Raw genomic sequence first — 27,995 nt, 5'->3', positions numbered from 1 at the left:
TCTGAGCAGAGTGTTAGCTTTTCTGCAGGGTTGCGAGCTGTTGTTTTCAAGACACCCCTGAAGTGTAGGGGTCACTGACAAAATTGTAGTGTATAACCTTGTGTTAGAGTGCATAACACCAATTTTTTGGTTGTTGACTCTTTTCAGTTGGAAAAGTGGTGCTCAAGGAAATGGTATTGCGCTAGGAAGTCGGGCCCATCAAGGACGAGGCTCAGCGTGCTGTGGTGCACCTCTGCTTCTTGGGGGATGCTGCGCTCCACCTCGTCTGTAGGGCTGAGAGTGTCTGTTCCTCCACTCCTGAGCAGGTACAGCATGAGTCTGAGCCTGGTTTCTTGGCATCCCAGTTGGAGCGCTGGGATGGGAGTAATGGCAGGTGCATTTTAGGCTTTGGAATGAGGCGCTGAAGCTCCATTTTGCTTCTGTTGATAATTGGATATGGAGAAGGGCGAGCCGGTCAAGGATCGATTCGGACAAGGTGGTAAATTGTATGACAAGCGACAGCTTTATTTAAGAGTAAAGATATCTGGTACAAGCGTATACGGTCTCGTTCCTTCGGCTCATAGAGAACCTCCAGAAAAAGCCCAGATAACAGAGTGCATAGACATTTTATACAAAGATAGAAAGTAGGTTGAGTCTGGAAGTTCTTGTCCTCTGGTTGGTTCTGGACAGGTTGTTGTCTTCTCAGATTGGTCCTGATGAGCTGGGCGTCATCCTTCTGAGTCTTATAGCAAAAGTTCTTTGTTATCAAATGTTCAGCTAAGCAGGAGATTTTGTGTGTGCGTAGTCAGCCCTCTGTCCTTGGTTATGTGTGTGTGTCTCATTATTTCGTGAAATGCGGACCCAAGCACTCTTTTGATCAAAGCCTTTCCTTATCAGTGTTTATGAAAGGTTTACGTCAGCCCTCTGTCCTTGGGTGTGTGTGTGTGGGTCTCTGTATCTGTTTATAAGTGTGTGAGAAACCCTGCTTAGAAAGAAGTTAGTTATAACAATGTAATAGCAATATGCTTGTGTTATTTTAAATGGTATTTATTACAAATCCCTCTCTTCACGTCTCCAAAGAGACGTGACATAAACTAGGTAAAAGTAAGAAAAGCAAAAGTAAACAACCAGGGAAACTTTCTCAGAGAGAAAGTTTTGATTCCCTCTCTTCACGTCTCCTAAGAGACGTGACATAAACATAGTAAAAGTAAGAAAAGCAAAAGTAAACAACCAGGGAAACTTTCTCAGAGAGAAAGTTTTGATTCCCTCTCTTCACGTCTCCAAAGAGACGTGACATAAACTTGGGATCAAGCAGGAGTATTATATGCAGAAACTTTCTTGAAGAGAAAGTTTCATATGCCCTCTCTTCACGTCTCCTAAGAGACGTGACATAAACTAGAAGAAGGTAAAAGCAGCAGGCATGTTGTTGTCCTCAAAAGATGGAGGGCCTTCATCCCCTAAAAGAGGAAACATCTGGGAAGGGCTTGTTGGGTCAATGGCTTTAGATATGACCCTAGTGGTGAGTGAACGAATGCATGGTATGCAACAGCAACCACACAAAACCAAAATGGCTGCAAACACTGAGATAGAAACCAAAATTGAGGACACCAGGGTTTTATATTTCCCAAAAGCATCCATCCAGGAATCCCACATGGAGGTGTCTACACCAGAATGGGATTTCATCTTACCATTAAGAGTCCTCAAGCCTTCTAAGGCAATGGTCAGGCTACCATCAGTTGCTGTGTTATTGGGAATGAAAGTACAACATTGCTCCCCGAACATGGCACAAACACCTCCGCGTTCAGCCAACAACATATCCACCGCGATTCTATTTTGGAATGCCATCAGGGAAGTAGCTTCCAATTGGCCATGGACCGCCTCGAAGCCTTGTTGAGTCCAATTGCCTAGTTTCTGAACATTAAAATGAATGTAATTGATTCGGTCCACATTTTTATTAACTGTGCACCACCAACAAACAGAAGATTCAAGCCCAGCTGCCACTTGGTCCACCAGTTTATATTCATCTGGCACCCCCTAGGGACACCAATAGCATCAATGTAAGTTGAGTCGTAAATGAGCAAGGACCAAAAAGGAGACCACTCCAATAACTACACCTGGAGTGGCCAACCACACATTAGTAACCAAAAAACGAGAAAATGTTAAACCCTCAGGTCCATCCCTCTATACAACCTGTACCAGGTGGGCTCGTCGCCACCCGGGAACTTCAAACCTTCACAACAGGGAGGACAAACATCACTTTTTTATTCATTCGACAACATCAACTACAGCAAACCAAGGGTCCTCCTCTGTCAGGCCCACTCTCCTGCGAAAGCTTGATTCCGTATCAGCCTCTCCAACTGGAGCATCAAGCAACGGCATCATACCCGAGGTCCTTGCCAGATCTGTAACAGACTTCTTCAACCAAGGCATGATACAGGCAGCACAGCACATGAGCATAAGAAAAACAACAACTAGAGTCAGAAATCCAGCAACCATCATTGTAGTGCCAGTAACCATCATTGTAGTGTACTTACCAAACCAACCACCCAGCCAGGGGAACAGTCAGATCACTCCTCCACACCTGCAAGACCCTCCATCTCCACCGATAACCTTGCCAACCCACTCAGAGCTTTTTGAAATGCTCCCATCCGGACTAGTATTGTTAGGGACAAACGTGCAACACTGTTCTCCAATCATTTTACATACACCTCCCTGGTTGGCCAGTATCATGTCTAGTGCTAGTCTATTCTGTCTAGCAGTTCGAGAGGTGGCATCCAATTGTTCAGCCATCCCCCTAAGTGCAGTGTGGGTGTAGTTGACAAATCATTGTTGATTATATTAAAGATAATTGATCCAGGCATTTTGTTTAGTATCACCAATAGCTGGGCCAATGGTGGGCATCAGATGCCACAGACCATCATTTCTGTTTAATGCCTGGAATTCGTGGGGGGACCCCTATTGGGACCCCAACAGGTTGGTGTGCATGTTATCTGTACCCTCGGACCAAGGAGCGTCACGGTTCTGCCGTCTCCTGGGTTGGTACCGAGTCTCTGTGTCATGTGCAACTCCCAGAAGTTGGTTAGCTATAACCTCAATAATAGGCAATGGTGGTATCAGACTGGCCAAAGCACCTGTGCAACGACAATTTCCTTTCAAAATGGGGTCAACCGCCTGGCAGGTCCACACATCCACCATACATCAGCAACACCTCCAGTTAATAGTGGCATTAGTGATGCAGGTAGCAGTAGGGAGCCTCCCATAGTCTATACCCCTACCTGTACCAGTGTTACAGCTGTAATATCCCCCATATGCCTTAACCCCCCATGGTGTCTTCTGGGGAGGGACTTCTGGGAACACAAGACTCAGAGTTTTACACAGGGTTGAATTTGGCTTAAACTTTCCAATGTACACATCCAACCTTCCCCATTACTTAGGGCAAATGGGTGAGCAGCCAGAATAGGTCTGGCATGTCCACATACGACACAGTCCTTTCTATTTATTGTTTTGTAGGCCAACCACATATTCTCCCTTTCCTCATATTCAGTTTAAGTCCCCAATTGGTCACTATCTGAGATGTCTTTTACATTTATTACCTGTACCGGATTGGAGAGCTTAGGTGGTGGTGTGGGACTTGGTCTTAAAGTGGTGGAGGAGGCCGGCTGAATCCCTGGTCCGTTGGAACTGGTGGTTGTTCTGGCAGTACTGTGATGGTAACATCCCCATCGTATCCTAATCAGACAGCTCAGGACCACAAGCAGTCCTGTAAAACCCCATCCTCTCCCAGAGAACACATCATCAGCCAGAGATCAAGCAACACTTTCACTTCTATGAACGTTCACAGTGATGAAAGGTCGGGGTCAGGGAATTCTTCATTAAGGAGTTGACCCCTGAGCTTTATTAGCAACAGTTCTTCTCCTTAACTCTGTGATCATTCGGCAGTGCCAGTGTGTCTCACCCTCCAAGTGCGATATGCCCCCAGGTCGAGTGAATCACCTTCTCCTTTAATTCATCTGTAACGCATAAAATCCTGGACATACAGGTTTGGTTAACCACCAGTTTCTCATTTGTTTTATCTGATTATATATTTAACTTCTATACCTATTTGTTAGCTATAATTATTATTATTTTTTAAATTATTATTATTTTTTTTTTTAATAATTAGTTTATTATCCAATAGGCCCCATCCTATCCTAGACCACAATGTACCCATCCCCCGTTTGATACCTGGCTCTGGCCAGGTATCAACCTTACCTATTCTAAATAATGACTTAGTAAAATATTCTTATGTTCTACATTATTATGTAGGAGCGCCCCTTTCATTTTCCACATGTCCAATTCTCCCTTTTGTCTCCATTCAGTAACTGTTATCTACCCATTCTGTTATCTCTGTCCTGGCGCCCCCTTCCAAAACTCCCTTCTCTGCTCTCAAACCTTCAAGGTCTCAGCAGTGCGGGGAGGGCCACTCTGTCTGCCCTTTCCCTTATCTGTCTGTAGCTTGGTCCCAAACATTAACTAAGTGTCTCACTGTTTTGACTTTATCTAAAATCATGGATTTAAAATTAACAACATGTCTTATAGTGTCAATCTCTAAAGTCCTTACATAACCTTAATAAACCTATCTCTATCTTCTTATGGCCAAAACAAATGCTAACCATATAAATTCCTTTCTTTACTAATAAGCTCTCTATCACTTTTATTTCCATGCCCTATAGGCTTAAAATATCTCCTGTTCAAACCAATTCAATAACAGCCCATTCAAAACCGTCATAGCCAATGTTTAAAACCAGAAACCTGACTCCTCTGTGGTTATTTGCAATTATGGTCAAGAGTTATAAACTCTATTATCTCAAAATTAGTATTCCAAATGACCACGATTTCATTATCCTCACTACATTTCCCTGTGGGTGATCAAACCACATGAAAATGCAATGAAAATAGGTCAAAAGGTTACACCTACATTCGTGTTCCATGCCATATCTAGACATACCAAAAGAACTGGGGTGCCACTCTTCCAGTCTTGTTCTTTTCCCCCTTACTTGTCTTGTATCTTCTGATCTAGAAAATCGTTAAATTTTAGCTTTGGAGTATTTGGGGTCGTCATATTTTATTTTAATGCAGTGGAATTTAGTACAGAATAGTTTTGGTAATGTGTGTGCGTATATCAGTGTATATGTTTGACTATCCGACTGTACTTAGCCCGTCACTGGATAAAATCCAGCAATGTATCCCTGGAGACAAGTACTCTGCCTTAACTCAGAGCTCCTCCCTCGTACACTCGGAATTTAATTTTTCTATGTATCGTTTGTTTATCAGGCGTTGTGGAACGTGCAAAATTTCTCAGTCCTAATAATATTCTTTCTCAGTTTAAACCAACACCAATAATTTTTTACATGTATACATTAAACATTTACATTTTTCCCACTATGAACATTACCCTTTAGACGTTGAACACTTAGACTTTAGACATTGGAAACATTACACTTAAACATTGAACATTTTTCAACCTGGCGCCTACAAACACAAATAGACTATTCTTCACCGGACAATCGCCCGGACTATTGAATAAGTCTAGCCTACTCCTCACCGGTCACAGCCGGACTATATGAATAGGTCTTGACAAACTTTACCCCACTCCTCACCGGTCACAGCCGGACTATATGGATGGGGATGGAACAAGCCTATCCTTCACCGGCTGAATAGCCGGACTATTGAATAATCCCTATCCCAATTTTAAGCCTACCCTTCACCGACTGAATAGCCGGACTATTGAATAGTGCTTACTATATTCCTCACCGGACACAGCCGGACTATACGAATAGTTCTTTTTATCACAAATTAAGCCTATTCCTCATCGGTCACAGCCGAACTATATGAATAGCACTTTTAACACAAATTAAGCCTATTCCTCATCGGTCACAGCCGAACTATATGAATAGCACTTTTAACACAAATTAAGCCTATTCCTCATCGGTCACAGCCGAACTATATGAATAGCACTTTTAACACAAATTAAGCCTATTCCTCATCGGTCACAGCCGAACTATATGAATAGCACTTTTAACACAAATTAAGCCTATTCCTCATCGGTCACAGCCGAACTATATGAATAGCACTTTTAACACAAATTAAGCCTATTCCTCACCGGTCACAGCCGGACTATATGAATAGATCTTAATACTTACAAATTATTCCCACATATGTTCACTTCACTGTCGTTCACATGTCATTTATATATGTAAATTTACTCAAGAATCCATACTCACACTCGGTAGTACTGATCAAAATTTGGATAGACTATACGACAATATGCAAAGTTTGATTTAACAGGTCTTGCTTACCTTGTTTATTGGTCGACCAGAAGATCAGTTTCCCGAGCTGAGCAGAATTGTTGACCTCCCCCCAAAGATTTCACCTGTCCTCCGCGAACCGTCCTTCCACCAACTCGCCCCCTCACATCCACATCAACCACTCTGGACCGGGTATCTAGATAACCATCCTCTGCTACCATGTTTTTGTTGATAATTGGATATGGAGAAGGGCGAGCCGGTCAAGGATCGATTCGGACAAGGTGGTAAATTGTATGACAAGCGACAGCTTTATTTAAGAGTAAAGATATCTGGTACAAGCGTATACGGTCTCGTTCCTTCGGCTCATAGAGAACCTCCAGAAAAAGCCCAGATAACAGAGTGCATAGACATTTTATACAAAGATAGAAAGTAGGTTGAGTCTGGAAGTTCTTGTCCTCTGGTTGGTTCTGGACAGGTTGTTGTCTTCTCAGATTGGTCCTGATGAGCTGGGCGTCATCCTTCTGAGTCTTATAGCAAAAGTTCTTTGTTATCAAATGTTCAGCTAAGCAGGAGATTTTGTGTGTGCGTAGTCAGCCCTCTGTCCTTGGTTATGTGTGTGTGTCTCATTATTTCGTGAAATGCGGACCCAAGCACTCTTTTGATCAAAGCCTTTCCTTATCAGTGTTTATGAAAGGTTTACGTCAGCCCTCTGTCCTTGGGTGTGTGTGTGTGGGTCTCTGTATCTGTTTATAAGTGTGTGAGAAACCCTGCTTAGAAAGAAGTTAGTTATAACAATGTAATAGCAATATGCTTGTGTTATTTTAAATGGTATTTATTACACTTCCTTGTCTTCTTCAGACACTTGGGGGTGGGCTGCTGCTGGGCAAAATATGCCTTGCCACCCTGATATATAGTCCTTTGTTTCATCACAAAAAAAGAGAGCAACATCTGTCCAGTGATGTCCACAAAGCATAATGCATGTAACAAATAGTCACATCAGTGGAGGCTGCTGAGGGGAAGACGGCTCATAATAATGGCTGGAGCGGAGCAAATGGAATGGCATCAAACCATATGTTTGATGTATTTGATACCATTACCCTTTTCCGCTCCAGCCATTACCACGAGCCCGTCCTCCCCAATTAAGGTGGCACCAACCTTCTGTGAGTTACATGACCTACAGCATGGTCAAGGAAGTTAATGTTTCCGTCATTTTCGAATAACTAAACAAATGAATGATGAATTCGACTGGACACGTAGACTCCTCCTACTTTTTATTTACACATGTTGGCGTGGTGTCATTGCACAATGGAACAACTGAAGAAAGATGTTAAATTTAATCCATCAACAACAGCCAATTTCTTTTCACGGGTGTTTTTCTGGTAAGTATACAACTTTGTTTACAGTTAACACTCTGTAGCTCGATCTTTTGAAAGTAGCCTGGCTATTATGGGTGCGTTCGTAAATTCGCTCTGGCTGTCGTTAGAGAGTGCCAGAGCTCAAAATAACAGCCATTTACGAACGCCCAACACCGGTTGACTATGGCAGGTGTCATTAAACGTAGGCCAAAAAAGCGTGATTAAATTGTTGCCAGCAGCACATTTAGTCACCAATGATCTGGGTAACATAAAACCAGCATAACCAGCTCTGCTAGGGTGAGTAAAATGGTCAGAGGTCTCCTCTCATTTGAGTCGAAGTAGCTGTAATGTAGTGAACATTATGCCATATTCCAGTCCGTGTATGCTCCATGTTTTACAGTAGCCAGACAGTAGGAGTGATATGTCATGTGAACTATGTAATGCCAGCATACTTCGGAGTAAAGTTAAACTAAAGTATACGAACGCCCCGACATCTAAACAACGGTGGATGTTACAATTGGCGACGAGTGAAACGCACAAGAGACGAATGCAATTTACAAGGCGAACTACGTGCCTATGTGAGTAAACGAAGCCTAGCAGCCTAGCCAACGTCGGAATCAGCTACATTACGTTACAATACCATGATGTACACACGGAACCCAGCTCAATCGGCTCGAGGTGGAAACAATTTTCTAGTGGCATAAGACATCGCGGATAACACACAGAAAAGGGCATTACTGTTACGCTATGCAGGGTCGGATGTGTACGATATATTTGACACACTGCAATATACCGGAGCAGCTGATGACTATAATACAGCTGTAGCCAAGCTCAATGCATATTTCTGTCCAAAAATCAACACATAATATGAAACCTACGTTTTCAGACAAGCAAGACAAAATTAAAACGCTATGTACTACTCCCTTTACAGAACAGTGCAAACTGCCTCTAACCAGAATAGAAAGAGTGGGAGGCCCCGATGTACAACTGATCAAAAGGACAATTACATTAGAGTGTCTAGTTTGAGAAACAGACGCCTCACAAGTCCTCCACTGGCAGAGTCGCCTCTTCACTGTTGAATTTGAGACTGGTGTTTTGCGGGTACTATTTAATGAAGCTGACGTACAATAATCCCTTTCAGAGTTTTGGCAGTTTCATCTCAACAACAAAAATAACGTACACCAAATGGCCTTTGAGGAGTGTTACCCGAACAAGCATACCACCGTTTTTTAAATATACTAATTCAGGGAAAACGGAAAGAGGTATTCTGCTCGTAAGTCTCTATAACTCCTCAGTTGAGTTTACTTCACATTTGATAGCTAATGTAATGGATTTTTTTGCCAGTGCAAGTCTAGACATCAATAGCTGTATTATGTCTACAACAGTTAACACGTTTCAGTCAGCCAGGTGTATCTCTACAGCATGGGCATATCTCTGGGTTTGATGTGGACATCCCCATGCATGCACCTTATCAAAATATGATTTATTCAATATTGCACCATCCCGTTCTCTGGGCTTTGTCTGCAATCATAACCAGTAGTATGTGTGTGTGTGTATATATATATGGGTGTGTGTGTGTGTATATATATCTCACACACACACACAGTGCCCTACATTAATATTGGCACACTTGGTAAAAAAAAATAATGTTTGTTTATGTTCTTAGTCTTTCATTCAAAATATTCACAAAAATCGAACCTTTTAATTAAAGTAAAAAAAATAAATAATTGTCATGTTTTTCTCACTTGTGACACAATTATTGGCAGGCCTACATTCAATACTTTGTGCAACCTCCTTTGCCAAGATAACAGCTCTGAGTCTTCTACTATAATGCGTAATGAGGTTGGAGAATACATGGCAAGGGATATGAGACCATTGCTCCATACAGAATCTCTCCAGATCCTTCAGATTCCAAGGTCCACGCTTGTGGTCTCTCCTCTTCAGCTCATCCCACAGGTTTCCTATGGGGTTTAGGTCAGGGGACTGGGATGGCCATGGCAGAACCTTGATTATGTGTTCAGTGAACCATTGTTGTGTTGATTTTGAGGTGTGCTTTGACTCGTTGTCCTGCTGGGAGATTCAACCACGGCCCAGTTTAAGCTTTCTAGCTGAGACAGTCAGGTACTTGATGGAGTCCATGATACCATGTATTAGAGGTCAACCGATTTAATGGGCATGGCCAATTAATTATGGCCGCTTTCAAGTTTTCATAACAATCGGTAATTGACATTTTTGGAGGCCGATTATGGCCGATTACATTGCATTCCACGAGGAAACTGCGTGGCAGGCTGACCACCTGTTACGCAAGTGCAGCAAGGAGCCAAGGTAAGTTGCTAGCTAACATTAAACTTATCTTATAAAAACAATCAATCTTCACATAATCACTAGTTAGCTACAGATGGTTGATGATATTACTAGGTTGTCCTGCGATGCCTATAGTCAGTGTGGTGCCTGTTAATTTATCATCGAATCACAGCCTACTTCGCTAATAGGGTGATGACGTAACAAAAGTGCATTCGCGAAAAAAGCACAATCTTTGCACGAATGTACCTAACCATAAATATCAATATCAATAACTTTCTAAAATCAATACACAGAAGTATATTTTTTTAAGCCTGCATATTTAGTTAAAAGAAATTCATGTTAGCAGGCAATATTAACTAGGGAAATTGTGTCACTCCTCTTGTGTTCATTGCACGCTGAGTCGGGGTAATGTTATATGTAACAGTTTGAGCCGCCTGGCTCGTTGCGAACTAATTAGCCAGAATTTTACATAATTATGACATAACATTGAAGGTTGTGCAATGTAACAGCAATATTTTGACTTAGGGTATGCCATCCGTTCGATAAAATACGGAACGGTTCCGTATTTCACTGAAAGAATAAACTAAATGATAGTTTCCGGATTTGACCATATTATTGACCAAAGGCTCGTATTTCTGTGTTATATTATAATTAAGTCTTTGATTTGATATTTGATAGAGCAGTTTGACTGAGCGGTGGTAGGCAGCAGCAGGCTCGTAAGCATTCATTCAAACTTTCCTGCGTTTGCCAGCCGCTCTTAGCAATGCCTGATTCACAGCGCTGTTTATGACTTCAAGCCTATCAACTCCTGAGATTAGGCTGGCAATACTAAAGTGCCTATTAGAACATCCAATAGTCAAAGGTATATGAAATACAAATGGTATAGAGAGAAATAGTCGACGCGTCATAATTCCTATAATAACTACAACCTAAAACTTCTTAACTGGGAATATTGAAGAACTGGGAGTATTGAACCACTAGCTTTCATATGTTCTGAGCAAGGAACTTAAACGTTAGTTTTTTTTACATGGCACATATTGCACTTTTACTTTCTTCTCCAACACTGCGTTTTTGCATTATTTAAACCAAATTGAGCATGTTTCATTATTTATTTGAGACTAAATAGATTTTATGTATGTATTATGTTAAGTTAAAATGTTCATTGTTCATTCAGTATTGTTGTAATTGTCATTATTTCAAATATATATATATATATCTATATATATATATATATAAAAATCGGCCGATTTAATCGGTGTCAGCTTTTTTTGGTCCTCCAATAATCTGTATCAGCGTTGAAAAATCATAATCGGTCGACCTCTACCATGTATCCTAACAAGTTGTCCAGGGCCTTGGAAGAAAAACAGCCCCACAAAATCAAAGATCCACCACCATACTTCACAGTGGGGATGAGGTACTTTTCTGCATGGCTATCTTTCTGTCTACACCAAACCCACGTCTGGTGATTGTTTCCAATTTAAAAAAAAATTCTCATCTGACCATTGAAAGTTCCAGTAGCGTTTGGCAATCTGTAGGCGCTTGAGTTTGTTTGATGACTTCAAAGGCTTTTTTTATTGCAACCCTCCCAAACAACTTATATAGGTGGTGTCTTATTGTAGTTTTGTAGACTTTCTGACCCCAAGACCCAACTAACGTCTGCAATTCTCCAGCTGTGATCCGTGGAGATTTTTTGGGCCTCTCAAACCATCCTCCTCACTGTGCGTGGGGTCATTATATACACATGTCCTCTTCCAGGCCAATTGTTAACATCTCCAGTTGATTTAAACTTCTTAATTATTGCCCTGATAGTGGAAATGGGCATTTTCAACCGTTGAGCTATTTTCTTATAGCCATTTCCTGATTTGTGCAGCTCAACAGCCTTTTGTTGCACATCATTACTGTATTCTTGGGTCTTTCCCATAGTGATGGATGACTATGGGAACTTGGCCTAATCACTCAGGTGAACTTAAAAACATAAAATATGAATGGGAATTTTCTTCAGTTAGATTTTACTCAAGAATTTCTAGGGGTGCCAATAATTGTGGCACATGTTTCGGAGAATTTTTAAAATTTTATTTACTTCACCATTTTTTTCAATCACTTTACTTAAATTAAAGGTTTGATTTTTGTGAATATTTTGAATGAAAGACCAAGAGGATAAACAACAAAGATATTTTTTTTCATCGCCCGTTTGGCTCATATTTACCAAGGGTGCCAATATTAGTGTAGGGTACTGTACCAGGAATAATGAACCACAGAATAATAATAGTAATAGATGTTTGGTGAATGAATTATGACCACTGGAGTCTTTGCCACTAAACATTTTTTTAAAATATAATATTTAGATTTATCTCATCACTCAATCTTGCCAAAACATATTCTGTAGGAGGGGTTAATAGGAATTTAAAGTAATTTGACATGATTTATTTGAATCGGGTCATTAACCTTTTATTTAACTAGGCAGGTCAGTTAAGAACAAATTCTTATTTTACAATGACGGCCTACCCTCCCCTAACCCGGGTCATGAACATATGACCTTTGAAATGAACAAGGGAGAAGTTAAACGTAGGCTAAGTCTAGCATAAGCTTATTCCCATAGTTTACAATAACTCTGTTCCAGTGGTCTCCGTATAGGCTATTCGCTCCATTGCCTCACTTCTGCCCAGTTGAAGATCTTGTGATCTCCATGCAGCACCATGCGCCTTCGGAAGAGCACCCCTCAGCCTCAGAAGATAACCTTCTGGAGGCATGCAGTCAGTCATTATACCCTAATGTAGGTCTATTTGCCTACTATCCAAATAAAGTGCAGAGCATGCATGATGCGTGCAACATGTCATTCCAACATATTTGAACATTTACTTCATTCACTTCAGTCAGTATGTCATCCATTTAGTAATTTGCCATTCATTCGGTGATATGTCAGTTGCAATAGGAACGAAATCAAAGAATAGAACAGTCTTATCCATTTGTTTATTGAAATCCATGTGTATTCAAAATTATTCAAATTATCCAAAGTTCTTTAGCCTATCACTTTAATAAGTACATGTTTAATTTAGGCCTATCCAAATAAAAAATAGGTCTTCAACTTCAAATCAAATCAAATTTTATTAGTCACATACACATGGTTAGCAGATGTTAATGCGAGTGTAGCGAAATGCTTGTGCTTCTAGTTCCGACAATGCAGTAATAACCAACAAGTAATCTAACCTAACAATTCCACAACTACTACCTTACACACACACACAAGTGTAAAGGGATAAAGAATATGTACATAAAGATATATGAATGAGTGGTGGTACAGAACGGCATGGCAGATGCAGTAGATGGTATAGAGTACGGTATATACATATGAGATGAGTACTGTAGGGTATGTAAACATAAAGTGGCATAGTTTAAAGTGGCTAGTGGTACATGTATTACATAAAGATGGCAAGATGCAGTAGATGATATAGAGTACAGTATATACATATGAGATGGGTAATGTAGGGTATGTAAACATTATATTAAGTGGCATTGTTTAAAGTGGCTAGTGGTACATTTTTACATAATTTCCATCAATTCCCATTTTTAAAGTGGCTGGAGTTGAGTCAGTATGTTGGCAGCGGCCGCTAAATGTTAGTGGTGGCTGTTTAACAGTCTGATGGCCTTGAGATAGAAGCTGTTTTTCAGTCTCTCGGTCCCTGCTTTGATGCACCTGTACTGACCTCGCCTTCTGGATGATAGCGGGGTGAACAGGCAGTGGCTTGGGTGGTTGTTGTCCTTGATGATCTTTATGGCCTTCCTGTGACATCGGGTGGTGTAGGTGTCCTGGAGGGCAGGTAGTTTGCCCCTGGTGATGCGTTCTGCAGACCTCACTACCCTCTGGAGAGCCTTACGGTTGTGGGCGGAGCAGTTGCCGTACCAGGCGGTGATACAGCCCGACAGGATGCTCTCGATTGTGCATCTGTAGAAGTTTGTGAGTGCTTTTGGTGACAAGCCGAATTTCTTCAGCCTCCTGAGGTTGAAGAGGCGCTGCTGCGCCTTCTTCACAACGCTGTCTGTGTGGGTGGACCAATTCAGTTTGTCCGTGATGTGTACACCGAGGAACTTAAAACTTTCCACCTTCTCCACTACTGACCCGTCGATGTGGATAGGGGGGTGCTCCCTCTGCTGTTTCCTGAAGTCCACAATCATCTCCTTTGTTTTGTTGACGTTGAGTGTGAGGTTATTTTCCTGACACCACACTCCGAGGGCCCTCACCTCCTCCCTGTAGGCCGTCTCGTCGTTGTTGGTAATCAAGCCTACCACTGTAGTGTCATCCGCAAACTTGATGATTGAGTTGGAGGCGTGCATGGCCACGCAGTCGTGGGTGAACAGGGAGTACAGGAGAGGGCTCAGAACGCACCCTTGTGGGGCCCCAGTGTTGAGGATCAGCGGGGTGGAGATGTTGTTACCTACCCTCACCACCTGGGGGCGGCCCGTCAGGAAGTCCAGGACCCAGTTGCACAGGGCGGGGTCGAGACCCAGGGTCTCGAGCTTGATGACGAGTTTGGAGGGTACTATGGTGTTAAATGCTGAGCTGTAATCGATGAACAGCATTCTCACATGGGTATTCCTCTTGTCCAGATGGGTTAGGGCAGTGTGCAGTGTGGTTGCGATTGCGTCGTCTGTGGACCTATTGGGTCGGTAAGCAAATTGGAGTGGGTCTAGGGTGTCCGGTAGGGTGGAGGTGATATGGTCCTTGACTAGTCTCTCAAAGCACTTCATGATGACGGAAGTGAGTGCTACGGGGCGGTAGTCGTTTAGCTCAGTTACCTTAGCTTTCTTGGGAACAGGAACAATGGTGGCCCTCTTGAAGCATGTGGGAACAGCAGACTGGGATAAGGATTGATTGAATATGTCCGTAAACACACCAGCCAGCTGGTCTGCGCATGCTCTGAGGACGCGGCTGGGAATGCCGTCTGGGCCTGCAGCCTTGCGAGGGTTAACACGTTTAAATGTTTTACTCACCTCGGCTGCAGTGAAGGAGAGCCCGCAGGTTTTGGTAGGGGGCCGTGTCAGTGGCACTGTATTGTCCTCAAAGCGGGCAAAAAAGTTGTTTAGCCTGTCTGGGAGCAAGACATCCTGGTCTTGTATAACTTGTAGGCATTGCAATTAAGGCTATAATTTTGTGTACTGGTTTCTTACGGAATAATTTTAGAACTCTATTTGTGTTTTATAACAGTTTTTATTATAGGGCTCCCTTTAAAAAGAGACCCTAGCTCACAGGTCTCTATAAATATAGCCTCTAAATAAAATGTAAACAAAATAGTTGAAGAGACACGTGCAGTGGCTGATAGGGAAAACAGATCTGGCAATAAGAATTAGCTATAGATAGTCTTGACCATTTGGGACCCCTTGGCTATTTCGTTCAGGACAGGTTATAGCTAAAACTTATTCAATATGTTGTTTTGTCCCATTTATTGATATGGATATAGCATCTACGGGATGGGGTTGTGCAACGCAAATGGCTATAACAAGCCTACATACAGAGTGGAATTCACTAATACAACAGTCAAAATGGCTAATATATAAGACCTACAGTTCGTGCTCCCAAATACTGGAACAAGTGCAGCCATAAAAATCAATGAATGCAATTATTTGGCCATTTTAAATAACACACAACAGCATGGCATATTTAGATAACGGAATAGGCCTACCCTAAATCATATTTACTTTCTATTTTGAAGTTCAGGTGGATATTCTAGACAATGTGTCTTTGTCATTCTCACTCAAGTCATTTGCTGAAGGCCCAAGCCTATACTATGTCATCTACTGGTATAACGTCGTTATTGAATGCACTTCTAAAACGAGCTCTAGACTTTTTTATTGAAATGAAACCAGAAGCAGCAAAGCAACTCTTAACGTCTGGGCTAGATTTGCTTGATTGACAAGCTAACTTCGACTAGCTACGTTTGGTTCATGTCCTTTGCAGATGCCACATTACTGACAAAAGTTTGTACGCATAAAAAAGATCTGTAACCAAGTAAAGGGAGATGTAAAAATGGAATGTGTAAATGTTAATTCATAGTTGTAACATAGGGATTGTACGTTTACAGATCTATTTTAACGTTTGCGTTTCCCGCATGGCTTTTCTTACGATCCTAACAATTTACATATGGATTTTCTTACGACCCTAACGATAAGTACGTTAAACCTTTTGGCAGGTATCTGGCTCCATAGGTGTGTTCCACAATGCCTGCTAGAGGAGTGGAACTCACCTTCCACTGAGTTGCATTATTTCCCAGAGAACGCATAGAGCCCCGAGTTGAATGCTCTGCACCAGAGGTTACTCAGGCAAAAAGCAAGTTTAGCTTTAAAAAACAGAATTTATAAATGAATGTATCACAGCGCCTATCCACTTTCTAAAAATCTAATTCATCTGTACTATATACAGTGGGGAGAACAAGTATTTGATACACTGCCGATTTTGCAGGTTTTCCTACTTACAAAGCATGTAGAGGTCTGTAATTTCTATCATGGGTACACTTCAACTATGAGAGACGGAATCTAAAACAAAAATCCAGAAAATCACATTGTATGATTTTTAAGTAATTAATTTGCATTTTATTGCATGACATAAGTATTTGATACATCAGAAAAGCAGATCTTAATATTTGGTACAGAAACCTTTGTTTGCAATTACAGAGATCATACGTTTCCTGTAGTTCTTGACCAGGTTTGCACACACTGCAGCAGGGATTTTGGCCCACTCCTCCATACAGATCTTCTCCAGATCCTTCAGGTTTCGGGGCTGTCGCTGGGCAATACGGATTTTCAGCTCCCTCCAAAGATTTTCTATTGGGTTCAGGTCTGGAGACTGGCTAGGCCACTCCAGGACCTTGAGATGCTTCTTACGGCGCCACTCCTTAGTTGCCCTGGCTGTGTGTTTCAGGTCGTTGTCATGCTGGAAGACCCAGCCACGACCCATCTTCAATGCTCTTACTGAGGGAAGGAGGTTGTTGGCCAAGATCTCGCGATACATGGCCCCATCCATCCTCCCCTCAATACGGTGCAGTCATCCTGTCCCCTTTGCAGAAAAGCATCCCCAAAGAATGATGTTTCCACCTCCATGCTTCACGGTTGGGATGGTGTTCTTGGGGTTGTACTCATCCTTCTTCTTCCTCCAAACACGGCGAGTGGAGTTTAGACCAAAAAGCTCTATTTTTGTTTCATCAGACCACATGACCTTCTCCCATTCCTCCTCTGGATCATCCAGATGGTCATTGGCAAACTTCAGACGGGCCTGGACATGCGCTGGCTTGAGCAGGGGGACCTTGCGTGCGCTGCAGGATTTTAATCCATGACGGCGTAGTGTGTTACTAATGGTTTTCTTTGAGACTGTGGTCCCAGCTCTCTTCAGGTCATTGACCAGGTCCTGCCGTGTAGTTCTGGGCTGATCCCTCACCTTCCTCATGATCATTGATGCCCCACGAGGTGAGATCTTGCATGGAGCCCCAGACCGAGGGTGATTGACTGTCATCTTGAACTTCTTCCATTTTCTAATAATTGCGCCAACAGTTGTTGCCTTCTCACCAAGCTGCTTGCCTATTGTCCTGTAGCCCATCCCAGCCTTTTGCATGTCTACAATTTTATCCCTGATGTCCTTATACAGCTCTCTGGTCTTGGCCATTGTGGAGAGGTTGGAGTCTGTTTGATTGAGTGTGTGGACAGGTGTCTTTTATACAGGTAACGAGTTCAAACAGGTGCAGTTAATACAGGTAATGAGTGGAGAACAGGAGGGCTTCTTAAAGAAAAACTAACAGGTCTGTGAGAGCCGGAATTCTTACTGGTTGGTAGGTGATCAAATACTTATGTCATGCAATAAAATGCAAATTAATTACTTAAAAATCATACAATGTGATTTTCTGGATTTTTGTTTTAGATTCCGTCTCTCACAGTTGAAGTGTACCTATGATAAAAATTACAGACCTCTACATGCTTTGTAAGTAGGAAAACCTGCAAAATCGGCAGTGTATCAAATACTTGTTCTCCCCACTGTATATGTTTATATTAATATTATGTTTGTTGTCGCTTGGTGTCTTTCCTATATAACTTATTTCATTTAGATATTTAAAATCTTATGGTGTTCTTGTCTATTACTGTTCTGTACTTTGTCATGTATTTGTACATTTTATGTGGATCCCAGGAAGAGTAGCTGTGGCATGTGCAGTAGCTAATGGGGGTCCTAATAAATTAAACTTCTATACCATGGCTATAATTTAACACATTTGCCGCTATAAATATGTTCAGTTGCAGGTAGAAATGTGTTCAACATCCACTGAAGTAGATAGCTATAGTAGTTGCCTTGGTAACCAAACAAACAGACCTGCTAGTTTAGCTAACCCAAACCATCATATATACAAACGTATGTGGACACCCCTTCAAATGAGTGGATTTGGCTATTTCAGCCACACCCGTTGCTGACAGGTATATAAAATCAAGCACACAGCCATGCTGTCTCCATAGACAAACAATGGAGAGATCAGTGACTATCAACGTGGCACCGTCATAGGATGCCACCTTTCCAACAAGTCAGTTCGTCATTGTGGTAGGCCACACAAGCTCTCAGAACGGAACCACCGAGTGCTGAAGTGCGTAACGTCCAAACTGCCTCTGGAAGCAAGGTCAGCACAAGTCAATGATTACCATGCGAAAGGCCAAGTCGTGTCTTTGACTATCATTAAATGTGAAGACTGTATATTATCAAATCAATTCTCTGTAATTTAATTACGTGATTAAACTAATCATGTCACTTTAATTAACTAGGAATTTGGGGCACCACGGACAAATGTTTATAGTGTGTTCATTTTCCTACTATAACTCTTCAGATATTTTCACATCTTATCAAAAGTCGCTTATTAATGAATTTTACCTCATCAGTCTCATTACTGAATGTCGCAAACCCTTGGATATCTGCACAAATCCTAGCATAGAATCATGAATCAGCGATATACAAATTGGCTTAATTATTTATTTACTAACTTAATTAATCACAGAATTACATAAACACACACACACACAATAGGTAATATATTGGTTACTACATGATACAAAGAAAGTCCCTAGCGGACAACCGATATGACGGCTTGGTAGACAAAGGGGTGGGGCAGTTCAAGAGCGGGAAACTCAGAGTGGATTCACTACATACATAGAAATTGCTAATACTTTGAACATGAACACCCGCTCATTCGAAAATAAATAGCAATTTACATATTTACGAGTGTCTGCCTTTGTTGTCCCTCTCTGCGATTTTCTGGTCCATCTGCTGGATAGTCAGTCGACATGGCGCCTCTGGTTTGTCCACCAGAGATCAAAGTCATAGGTTGTTAGAATGGATACTTCACAGTACCATTCAGAAATGTTCTTAGAACGAATGCGTTTACCAGACTAAAGTATTTAACCAGTTACAGTCTGAATAATTGTTCTTTAGTTTGTAGATTTCTTAGCCATTTCAACGTGGGAATGATCTCCATGTTCCCTGTCTTGTCCTTTGGTAGAGTTGTAGTTCTTAACCGTTTCAGCATGTAGCGTCAGCTCCATGTTTTCTAGTCTTCTTAACCGTTCGAGACGTCCGGCTTACCGTGGGTCTCTTTGGCACAGTTGCCAATCATTTCAACATGTAGCTACCGCTTCATGTTTTCTGATCTAATGTACATTTTGTCAAGTGGCTTTATACTCTGTGGAAGAAGGGGGCGTTCCATGACGCCGATGTAAATGTCTGTACTCACGGGGGCGTGTCCACTGACTAGTTAAACTTTATATGAAAACCCATACTCTCATTTAGAAGGCTAACATCACATTTCATCTTTTCACAAATAGTTTCATATGTAATCAAATACATTTCACAACATTTAGATGTAAACCCCATAATGGAGAAGTGTACACAACCAAAGACACAGTAATGTGTGTTTCCTGTCCTTCATGAGATCACCACATGAAACACACGCCACATGACTGTCCCTTAAGTGTCCACGGACCACTCCCACTCCCTTTTGGCAAGGAGAATGTCTTTGTTCTCCATAGGCTCTCTCCCTCCATACTGAGAGTTTCTACCCGGAATTTGTGACTGTTGTAAAACCTTATGGTAGATATGTTAAGAAAAAGCAGACATTGAATATCCCTTTGAGCATGGTAAAGTTATTAATTACACTTTGGATCGTGTATCAATACACCCAGTCACTACAAAGATACAGGCGTCCTTCCTAACCCAGTTGCCGGAGAGGAAGGAAACCCCTCAGGGATTTTACAATGAGGCAATGGTGATTTTAAAACCATTAGAGTTTAATGGCTGTGGTATGAGAACTGAGGATGGGTCAACAACATTGTAGTTACTCCACACTACTAACCCAAATGACAGAGGGAAAAGGAAGTCTGTACAGAATAAAATATTCCAAATCATGTATCTTGTTTGCAACAAGGCACTAAAGTAACACTTTCCAAAATGTGGCAAAGAAATTTACTTTATGTCCTGAATACAGTTACGTTTTGGGCAAATCCAACAACACATCACTGAGTACCACTATTCATATTTTCAAGCATGGTGGTGACTGCATCATGTTATGGGTATACTTTTCATCGGTGTTACTTTTCATCGGTGTTACTTTTCATCGGCAAGGAACAGAGCTAAGCACAGGAAAAGTCCTAGAGGAAAACCTGGTTCATCTCCTTGCCAACTGACATTGAAACAAATTCACCTTTCAGCAGCAAAACACAAGGCAAAATATACACTGGAGTTGCTTACCAAGACGACATTGAATGTTCCTGAGTGGCTTAGTTACTTAGTTACAGTTTTGACTTAAATCGGTCTTTGCATGGTTTCTTATCCACCGAGGGCCAGTGTGGTAGGGTTTTGTTCTATCCAAACAAAATCACACCTGATTCAACTAATCAAGTCTTGATTGAAGTCTTTGATTCAATCAGGGTTTTGTTCTGACCACTGGTTGGCAAGAACAAAAGCCTAAGTGTACATTATCTGTGGATACAATTGCTACTTTCATTTTTTAAATTTTATTTAACTAGGCAAGTCAGTTAAGAGCAAATTCTTATTTACAATGATGGCCTAGGAACAGTGGGTTAACTGCCTTGTTCAGGGGCAGAACGACAGATGTTTTACCTTGTCAGCTCGGGGATTCGATCCACCAACCTTTCGGTTACTGGCCCCACGCGCTAACCACTAAGTTACCTGACATCCGAAAATGTAATGACATGGTAATGATCAGTTTATTTTAATAACTTTAGGGTAAATTAATATAATCACATTTTACATAAGAAATGTCAGCTTGTAAGTTTTGAACATTTGGAGATGAATTATAAGAGGTGGGCTTTTTTGGAACACACATGCGCTGAAAGCGTACATTCACTACCTATTAAGCCCAGTCGGGACTTTTCACATATTTTATCAAATATTTGTGTCTCTTTGTCTCTTGTTAAAAATAAAAATATTTGTCTCTTGTTAAAAAATGTTAAGTAAAGTCAAAAAACTTGATCAAAGATTAATCTCCACTTTTATTTGTTATTTGATCTCTCTAAAAATATGTGTGCAGTATGTGTTAGAAATGTCTAAACTTAGATTTTGGTGGGCTTATTAGGTACAGTTACCATATCAACAATAGGTTAATAAAACAAATACTCAAATATAGTTTTTGGGTGGAATTTTCCTTTGTGTCAGTGGTCTCTTAAAAATACCACTATCTGGATATTCTCTGCTGCTACATGCTCATTTCAAGTATCAAAACCCAAAATATGGTTGTACTTGTATTACTCTTGTTTATCTTTTTGTTGTCTTTTGAGTCTTGTAAACAATCAATGTAAAGCATCTATTACATTTGAGAGCGGTTCCATTTCTCCAGCCTCATTCTTCAGTGGAAGTGGTGGGGCTGACCACAGACCCCAGACAATGCTGCCTGATTATCCATTCAGTGTTTTCCAGGGTTAGGAAACACCACAAAATCAGTAGAGCAAAGCAAGCAAACTGATCACAGGTCAGTCAAAAAGTTAACCTTCTATCCCATGTGTCATAAAGCACTACAAGAGTTCAGAGAGAATGTTGCACAGTGTTGATGCACAGTATGATGAACTGGTTGTTTTGAGCAAGATGAAGATTTGTGATTTGACACATCCAGATCTGAATGTGCCATTCCACACTGCTCGTTGCTTCAGTCTAGAAGGAGGCAACCAGTTGCAATGCTCTTTCAAGCTGAAAAACAAGGTAACAGTAGCTAGGTTTCCATCCAATTAGTGACAGATTTCCATGGGAATAATCAAAAATCTGCCTTTTGCCATTAAATTCCTATATAATGAATGGGAATTCAGTACATGGGTGCACGTTTTGTTATTTTCCCTACCACTACACAGCAGATTTAAAATATACAACGCTTGATGATGAGTTGGTTATTTGAATCAGCTGTGTAATGGCAGGGCAAAAAACTAAATGTGCACCCAGGGGGGACCCCAGGACCGAGTTTGGGAAACCCTGCTTTAACAAACAGCTCACAGATGCAGCGTGGGTCGGCTGTCTACGTTATGAGACTATTATGGATAACAGCGATATTATTTGTCAAACGGCAGCCAAGCATCATCATGTCACCAGAATAAGACCCTCAATATTTATTGGAAAGGAGCATCAAACTCATCACCTTGCAAATTCAGCACCCTGTGAAGTTCATCATAATTGATATAATCTGTAGTTTAATAAACTGCATGATTTCCCGAGTCGTAGTGGGAGGACCACACAACATATCATATCATATATAACATATCGTGACTCCAAATTTACTACGATATGATGGTTCTTATATCAATATTTGCCCATAAATACATTTTACCAACAAATGGATCCCACCATGTCGAACTAAACGTGTTCTGTTGACATTTATACAATTGTGCCGGTGTGGTTTGTGGTACTGAGAAAGGGGGAAAGTTCACAGTGCTCCTTGCATTTAGATGTAAAAACATTGTTCTTGCATGCATATTGATCACGCTACAGTTGCCACCTGTAATAGGATATTCTTTGTTCCATGCCAATTCCTATATCAGTGACACTGCTGAGGGAGAGTGGCTGAGGTCACGTAAAGTTGGCTGACACAACTAAAGCAAATGAGCTATTGGTTAACACATTCATAAATAAGTAGCTTTATCTTTTTAAGGTACATCTAATTTGTTACTCTTCAACCAAGTTGTCGTAGGGCAGTGCAAACAAACCAGACCCTCCTACTACATGTATATCCTAATAAAAACCCCATAAAGCAGAACATTGAGTACAGTGCATTGTGACGTTGGGGTTCTTGGATTAAATGTTGCTCATACACATCCACTTCCTATTTTGTGTTTTCTCTTTCCTCAATGTGCATTGGTTAATTATTGCATTAGTTAATTGGTTATTGAACTGGCTAATTAATACATTGGTTACTTAATGCATTGGTTAATTGGCTATTGCATTGGTTAATTATTGCATTAGTTAATTGGTTATTGCATTGGTTAATTAATGCATTGGTTAATTGGCTATTGCATTGGTTAATTGATACATTGGTTAATTAACCTGCTCTGTCTCTCTCTCCCTCCTTTTTCTTCTCTATCAGTTGGGTAACCCCTTTATTCAGTATTGGAAATAAGCGGAGGCTAGAGGAAGATGACATGTACCAAGTGCTTCCTGATGATGCTTCTCAGGGCCTGGGAGAGGAACTACAGAGGTATGACATACTGTGGCCCAGCTCTATTTTGCTCCCTAGGGCCTATCCCCTAGGACATTGCCCTAGGACCTAGCTCTATCCCCTAGCCCAGCTCTTTCCCTCTTCATTGTTTACATCCCTTATTGTATTTTTTGTTTTATTTTCTGAGCATTGAGAGATTACCTTCCCTGGCTCCATTTGAAGTTTCATGTTAAACACTGAATTTAGCACCATGTGTATTTATGCTCCAAATAGCCCGAAATAGAGATTACAAAAATATGAATGGCCTGTGTTCTGTTTTCTGATCATAATCTAACAATGTGCTAATCTTTACAGACATTGGGATAAGGAGGTTCGAATGGCTGCCAAGGAACTGCGGATGCCAAAACTCACCAAAGCCATCGTGAAGTGCTATGGGAAACCCTACGCAGTGCTGGGGATCTTTAGTTTCACCGTAGTATGTAGAAATATATGTTTTCCTGTTCTTGAAAATAACATTTGACCTATGTACCTACAGTACATGGTGAGTGGGTTATACAGTTGAAGTGGGAAGTTTACATACACCTTAGCCAAATACATTTAAACTCAGTTTCACAGTTCCTGACATTTAATCCTAGTAAAAATTCCCTGTCTTAGGTCAGTTAGATCACCACTTTATTTTAAGAATGAAATGTCAGAATAATAGTTGAGAGAATGATTTATTTCAGCTTTTATTTCTTTCATCACATTCCCAGTGGGTCAGAAGTTTACATGCACTCAATTCGTATTTGGTAGAATTGCCTTTAAATTGTTTAACTTGGGTGAAACGTTTCGGGTAGCCTTCCACAACCTTCCCACAATACGTTGGGTGAATTTTGGCCCATTCCTCCTGACAGAGCTGGTGTAACTGAGTCAGGTTTGTAGGCCTCCTTGCTCGCACATGCTTTCTCAGTTCTGCCCACAAATCTTCTATAGGATTGAGGTCAGGGCTTTGTGATGGCAAATCCAATACCTTGACTTTGTTGTCCTTAAGCTATTTTGCCACAACTTTGGAAGTATGCTTGGGGTCATTGTCCATTTGGAAGACCCATTTGCGACCAAGCTTTAACTTCCTGACTGATGTCTTGAGATGTTGCTTCAATATATCCACATAAATTTCCTCCCTCATGATGCCATCTATTTTGTGAAGTGCACCAGTCCCTCCTGCAACAAAGTACCCCCACAACATGATGCTGCCACCCACGTGCTTCACGGTTGGGATGGTGTTCTTCGGCTTGCAAGCTTCCCCCTTTTTCCTCTAAACATAACGATGGTCATCAGTATATCCATATATGTCAGCTTTTACAGTGTAAATAAGTGGATTTGAGTTCATGCTGAAATCGCTCTACCTCTCTCTTGTTCCCCCAATAGGAGGTGATTAAGGTGATCCAGCCAGTGTTCTTGGGAAAGCTGATCCAATACTTTGAGAAGTACGATCCTGATAATATGGATGCACTGTATGAGGCCTTAGCCTACGCTGCTGGTATCTCTCTGTCCACTGTTGCACTGACCGTCCTCCAAATTCATTATTACTACCACGTCCTGAGGACCGGCATGAAGATACGAGTGGCCATGTGTCACATGATCTACAATAAGGTCATTATACACTACATACTTGCATACAGCATTATACAAATTAAAATCTTCAAGAACAATTTACTAGTACATGTAATTCCCCCATAGGCCCTGTGTCTCAGCAGCGCAGCGATGGGAAAAACAACCACAGGCCAAATAGTGAACCTGCTATCCAACGATGTCAACAAGTTTGATGAGGTAAAAGCAAGACGTGCATGAAGACATGCGGTTACTTTGGATGAAATGGTTGAGCACATCATAACCCTTCATTCCATAGGTTTCTGAAGAGTATGGCTATAGCTTATATAACAATTGACCATTCGTCAAATGTACTGGAATGGAATGCACCAATATCAGGAATGCCTTTGAGCCGTCTGTCATCCTGTCCTTGCAACTAAAGTACATAAGTTAAATCCACAGAGAGAACAAAGTAATGGATGACTGGAAAATGCAGATGGTTGCTTAGCACAAATGTTTACAATAGTCCGATGCTAAACTCAAACCAGACTGAAAGAATATAAATGTATATAACATGGGGAGCCCATGTAGCTTCTTCAGTGGTATGATGACAAGCGTGGCCTGTTGGCTGCTGTATTAGGTCCTGAATCCAGCTCGCATTATCATGTTTGTTATGCTAAATGCAACTACTTAGAAACATTATGTAACAGCTAAATGAACCAAGGATCACTGGTCTTTGTAGGTGACCACCAATCTGCACTACCTCTGGATAGCACCTCTGCAGGCTGTGGTGGTTATCATACTCCTGTGGTATGAGATTGGCCCGTCGTGCCTGGCAGGCGTGGCTGTCCTTTTGTTCCTCATGCCACTACAGACCATGTTTGGAAAGCTCTTCGGCTCCCTCAGGTGAATTACATACGTTACATGACATGACTTGAACTTAGAGTGGGGTCTTCTTGAGAAAAGTTGACCATGTCCTTATCTATAGGGGGCAACGTTTTTCCAGTGAGTGGTTCCTATGCTAAAGTGATTATGTCAGAGCTACCTGTTAAATGATAACCCATAGGTCAACCTATATGTTAATGATGTTCTTGTTTTAAACCCCTCTTTAGTTTTGACTAATAATTTACCTTTTGGAACACTCTAAGTACGTTTGAAGAAAAGTTAGCTTCATATGTTGGCTGGCAATTGAACCGTGAACTCTTGCTTGGGCAGTTGTTCATACGATCAACGACACAAGTGCTGGAAGTAATAGTTTTGATTAGGCGTGATGAAACCCTTAAGCAATGCAGCCTTCTCTGATTCTACGAAAGAGTTATCTTAGTTACATGCAATTTAAACATTGCCGTCAGTTCGTTAAACTCAGGAAACGTCCGAAGTTTTTGTTCACAAGGAGGAGATATGACTGAAGTCCTTTTCTTGCAGGAGTAAAACTGCTGTCCTCACAGACAGTAGAATACGCACCATGAATGAAGTGGTGTCTGGAATCAGGATCATCAAAATGTATGCCTGGGAAAAGCCCTTCTCAGCACTGGTCAATGAAGTCCGAAGGTAAAAACTACAATAGTAGCTAAAATGGTTCAGTTGAAGTCGGAAGTTTACATACACTTATGTTAGAGTCATTAAAACTCGTTTTTCAACCACGCCAAAACTATAGTTTGTTAACAAGAAATTTGTGGAAAGTCGGTTAGGACATCTACTTTGTGCATGACAAGTCATTTTTCCAACAATTGTTTACAGACAGATTATTTCACTTATAATTCACTGTATCACAATTCCAGTGCGTCAGAAGTTAACATACGCTAAATTGACTGTGCCTTTAAACAGCTCGGAAAATTCCAGAAAATGTCATGGCTTTAGAAGCTTCTGATAGGCTAATTGACATCATTTGAGTCTATTGGAGGTGTACCTGTGGATGTATTTCAAGGCCTACCTTCAAACTCAAACTTTGCTTGACATCATGGGAAAATCAAAAGAAATCAACCAAGACCTCAGAAAAAAAATTGTAGCCCTCAACAAGTCTGGTTCATCCTTGGGAGCAATTTCCAAACACCTGAAGGTACCACTTTCATCTGTACAAACAATAGTATGCAAGTATAAACACCATGGGACCACGCAGCCGTCATACTGCTCAGGAAGGAAATGCTTCCTGCCTCCTAGAGATGAACGTACTGTGGTGCGAAAAGTGCAAACCAATCCCAGAACAACAGCAAAGGACCTTGTGAAGATGCTGGAGGAAACCGGTACAAAACTATCTATATCCACAGTAAAATGAGTTCTATATCGACATAACCTGAAAGGCCGCTCAGCAAGGAAGAAGCCATTGCTCCAAAACCGCCATAAAAAAGCCAGACTACGGTTTGCAACTGCACATAGGGACAAAGATTGTACTTTTTGGAGAAATGTCCTCTGGTCTGATGAAACAAAAATAGAACTGTTTGGCCATGATGACCATCGTTATGTTTGGAGGGAAAAGGGGGATGCTTGCAAGCCGAAGAACACCATCCCAACTGAAGCACGGGTGGCAGCATCAATTTGTGGGGGTGCTTTGCTGTAGGAGGGACTGGTGCACTTCACAAAATAGATGGCATCATGAGGTAGGGAAATTGTGGACATTTTGAAGCAACATCTCAAGACATCAGTCAGGAAGTTAAAGCTTGTTCGCAAATGGGTCTTCCAAATGGACAGTGACTCCAAGCATACTTCCAAAGTTGTGGCTAAATGGTTTAAGGACAACAAAGTCAAGGTATTGGAGTGGCCATCACAAAGCCCTGACCTCAGTCCCATAGAAAATTTGTGGGCAGAACTGAAAAAGCGTGTGCAAGCAAGGA

At 41.3% G+C, this 27,995-nt stretch overlaps 1 protein-coding gene across 3 annotated transcripts in view; it reads left to right on the top strand.

The window, feature by feature from the left end:
- The first annotated feature begins 59 nt into the window (after positions 1 to 59).
- LOC139532279 (ATP-binding cassette sub-family C member 4-like) overlaps positions 60 to 27,995 on the top strand; it is a 53,560-nt gene continuing 25,624 nt past the window's right edge. The window contains exons 1-7 of one of the 3 annotated variants that reach the window (XM_071329694.1): positions 60 to 7,645; positions 23,524 to 23,634; positions 23,950 to 24,070; positions 25,003 to 25,227; positions 25,315 to 25,404; positions 25,907 to 26,070; positions 26,590 to 26,715. In XM_071329694.1, coding sequence (XP_071185795.1) covers positions 7,548 to 7,645; positions 23,524 to 23,634; positions 23,950 to 24,070; positions 25,003 to 25,227; positions 25,315 to 25,404; positions 25,907 to 26,070; positions 26,590 to 26,715 — 935 coding nt within the window. In that variant the 5' untranslated portion in view covers positions 60 to 7,547. Of the gene's footprint in view, positions 7,646 to 7,680; positions 8,200 to 23,523; positions 23,635 to 23,949; positions 24,071 to 25,002; positions 25,228 to 25,314; positions 25,405 to 25,906; positions 26,071 to 26,589; positions 26,716 to 27,995 lie in introns of those variants that run through there. The other 2 variants (XM_071329695.1, XM_071329696.1) reach the window with 2 other exon arrangements.

This window comes from Salvelinus alpinus, chromosome 10, assembly GCF_045679555.1.
Source record: "Salvelinus alpinus chromosome 10, SLU_Salpinus.1, whole genome shotgun sequence".
Taxonomy (NCBI): domain Eukaryota; kingdom Metazoa; phylum Chordata; class Actinopteri; order Salmoniformes; family Salmonidae; genus Salvelinus; species Salvelinus alpinus.
The sequence above is the reverse complement of the archived record's forward strand: the minus strand, read 5'-3'. Positions and strand labels throughout refer to the sequence as shown.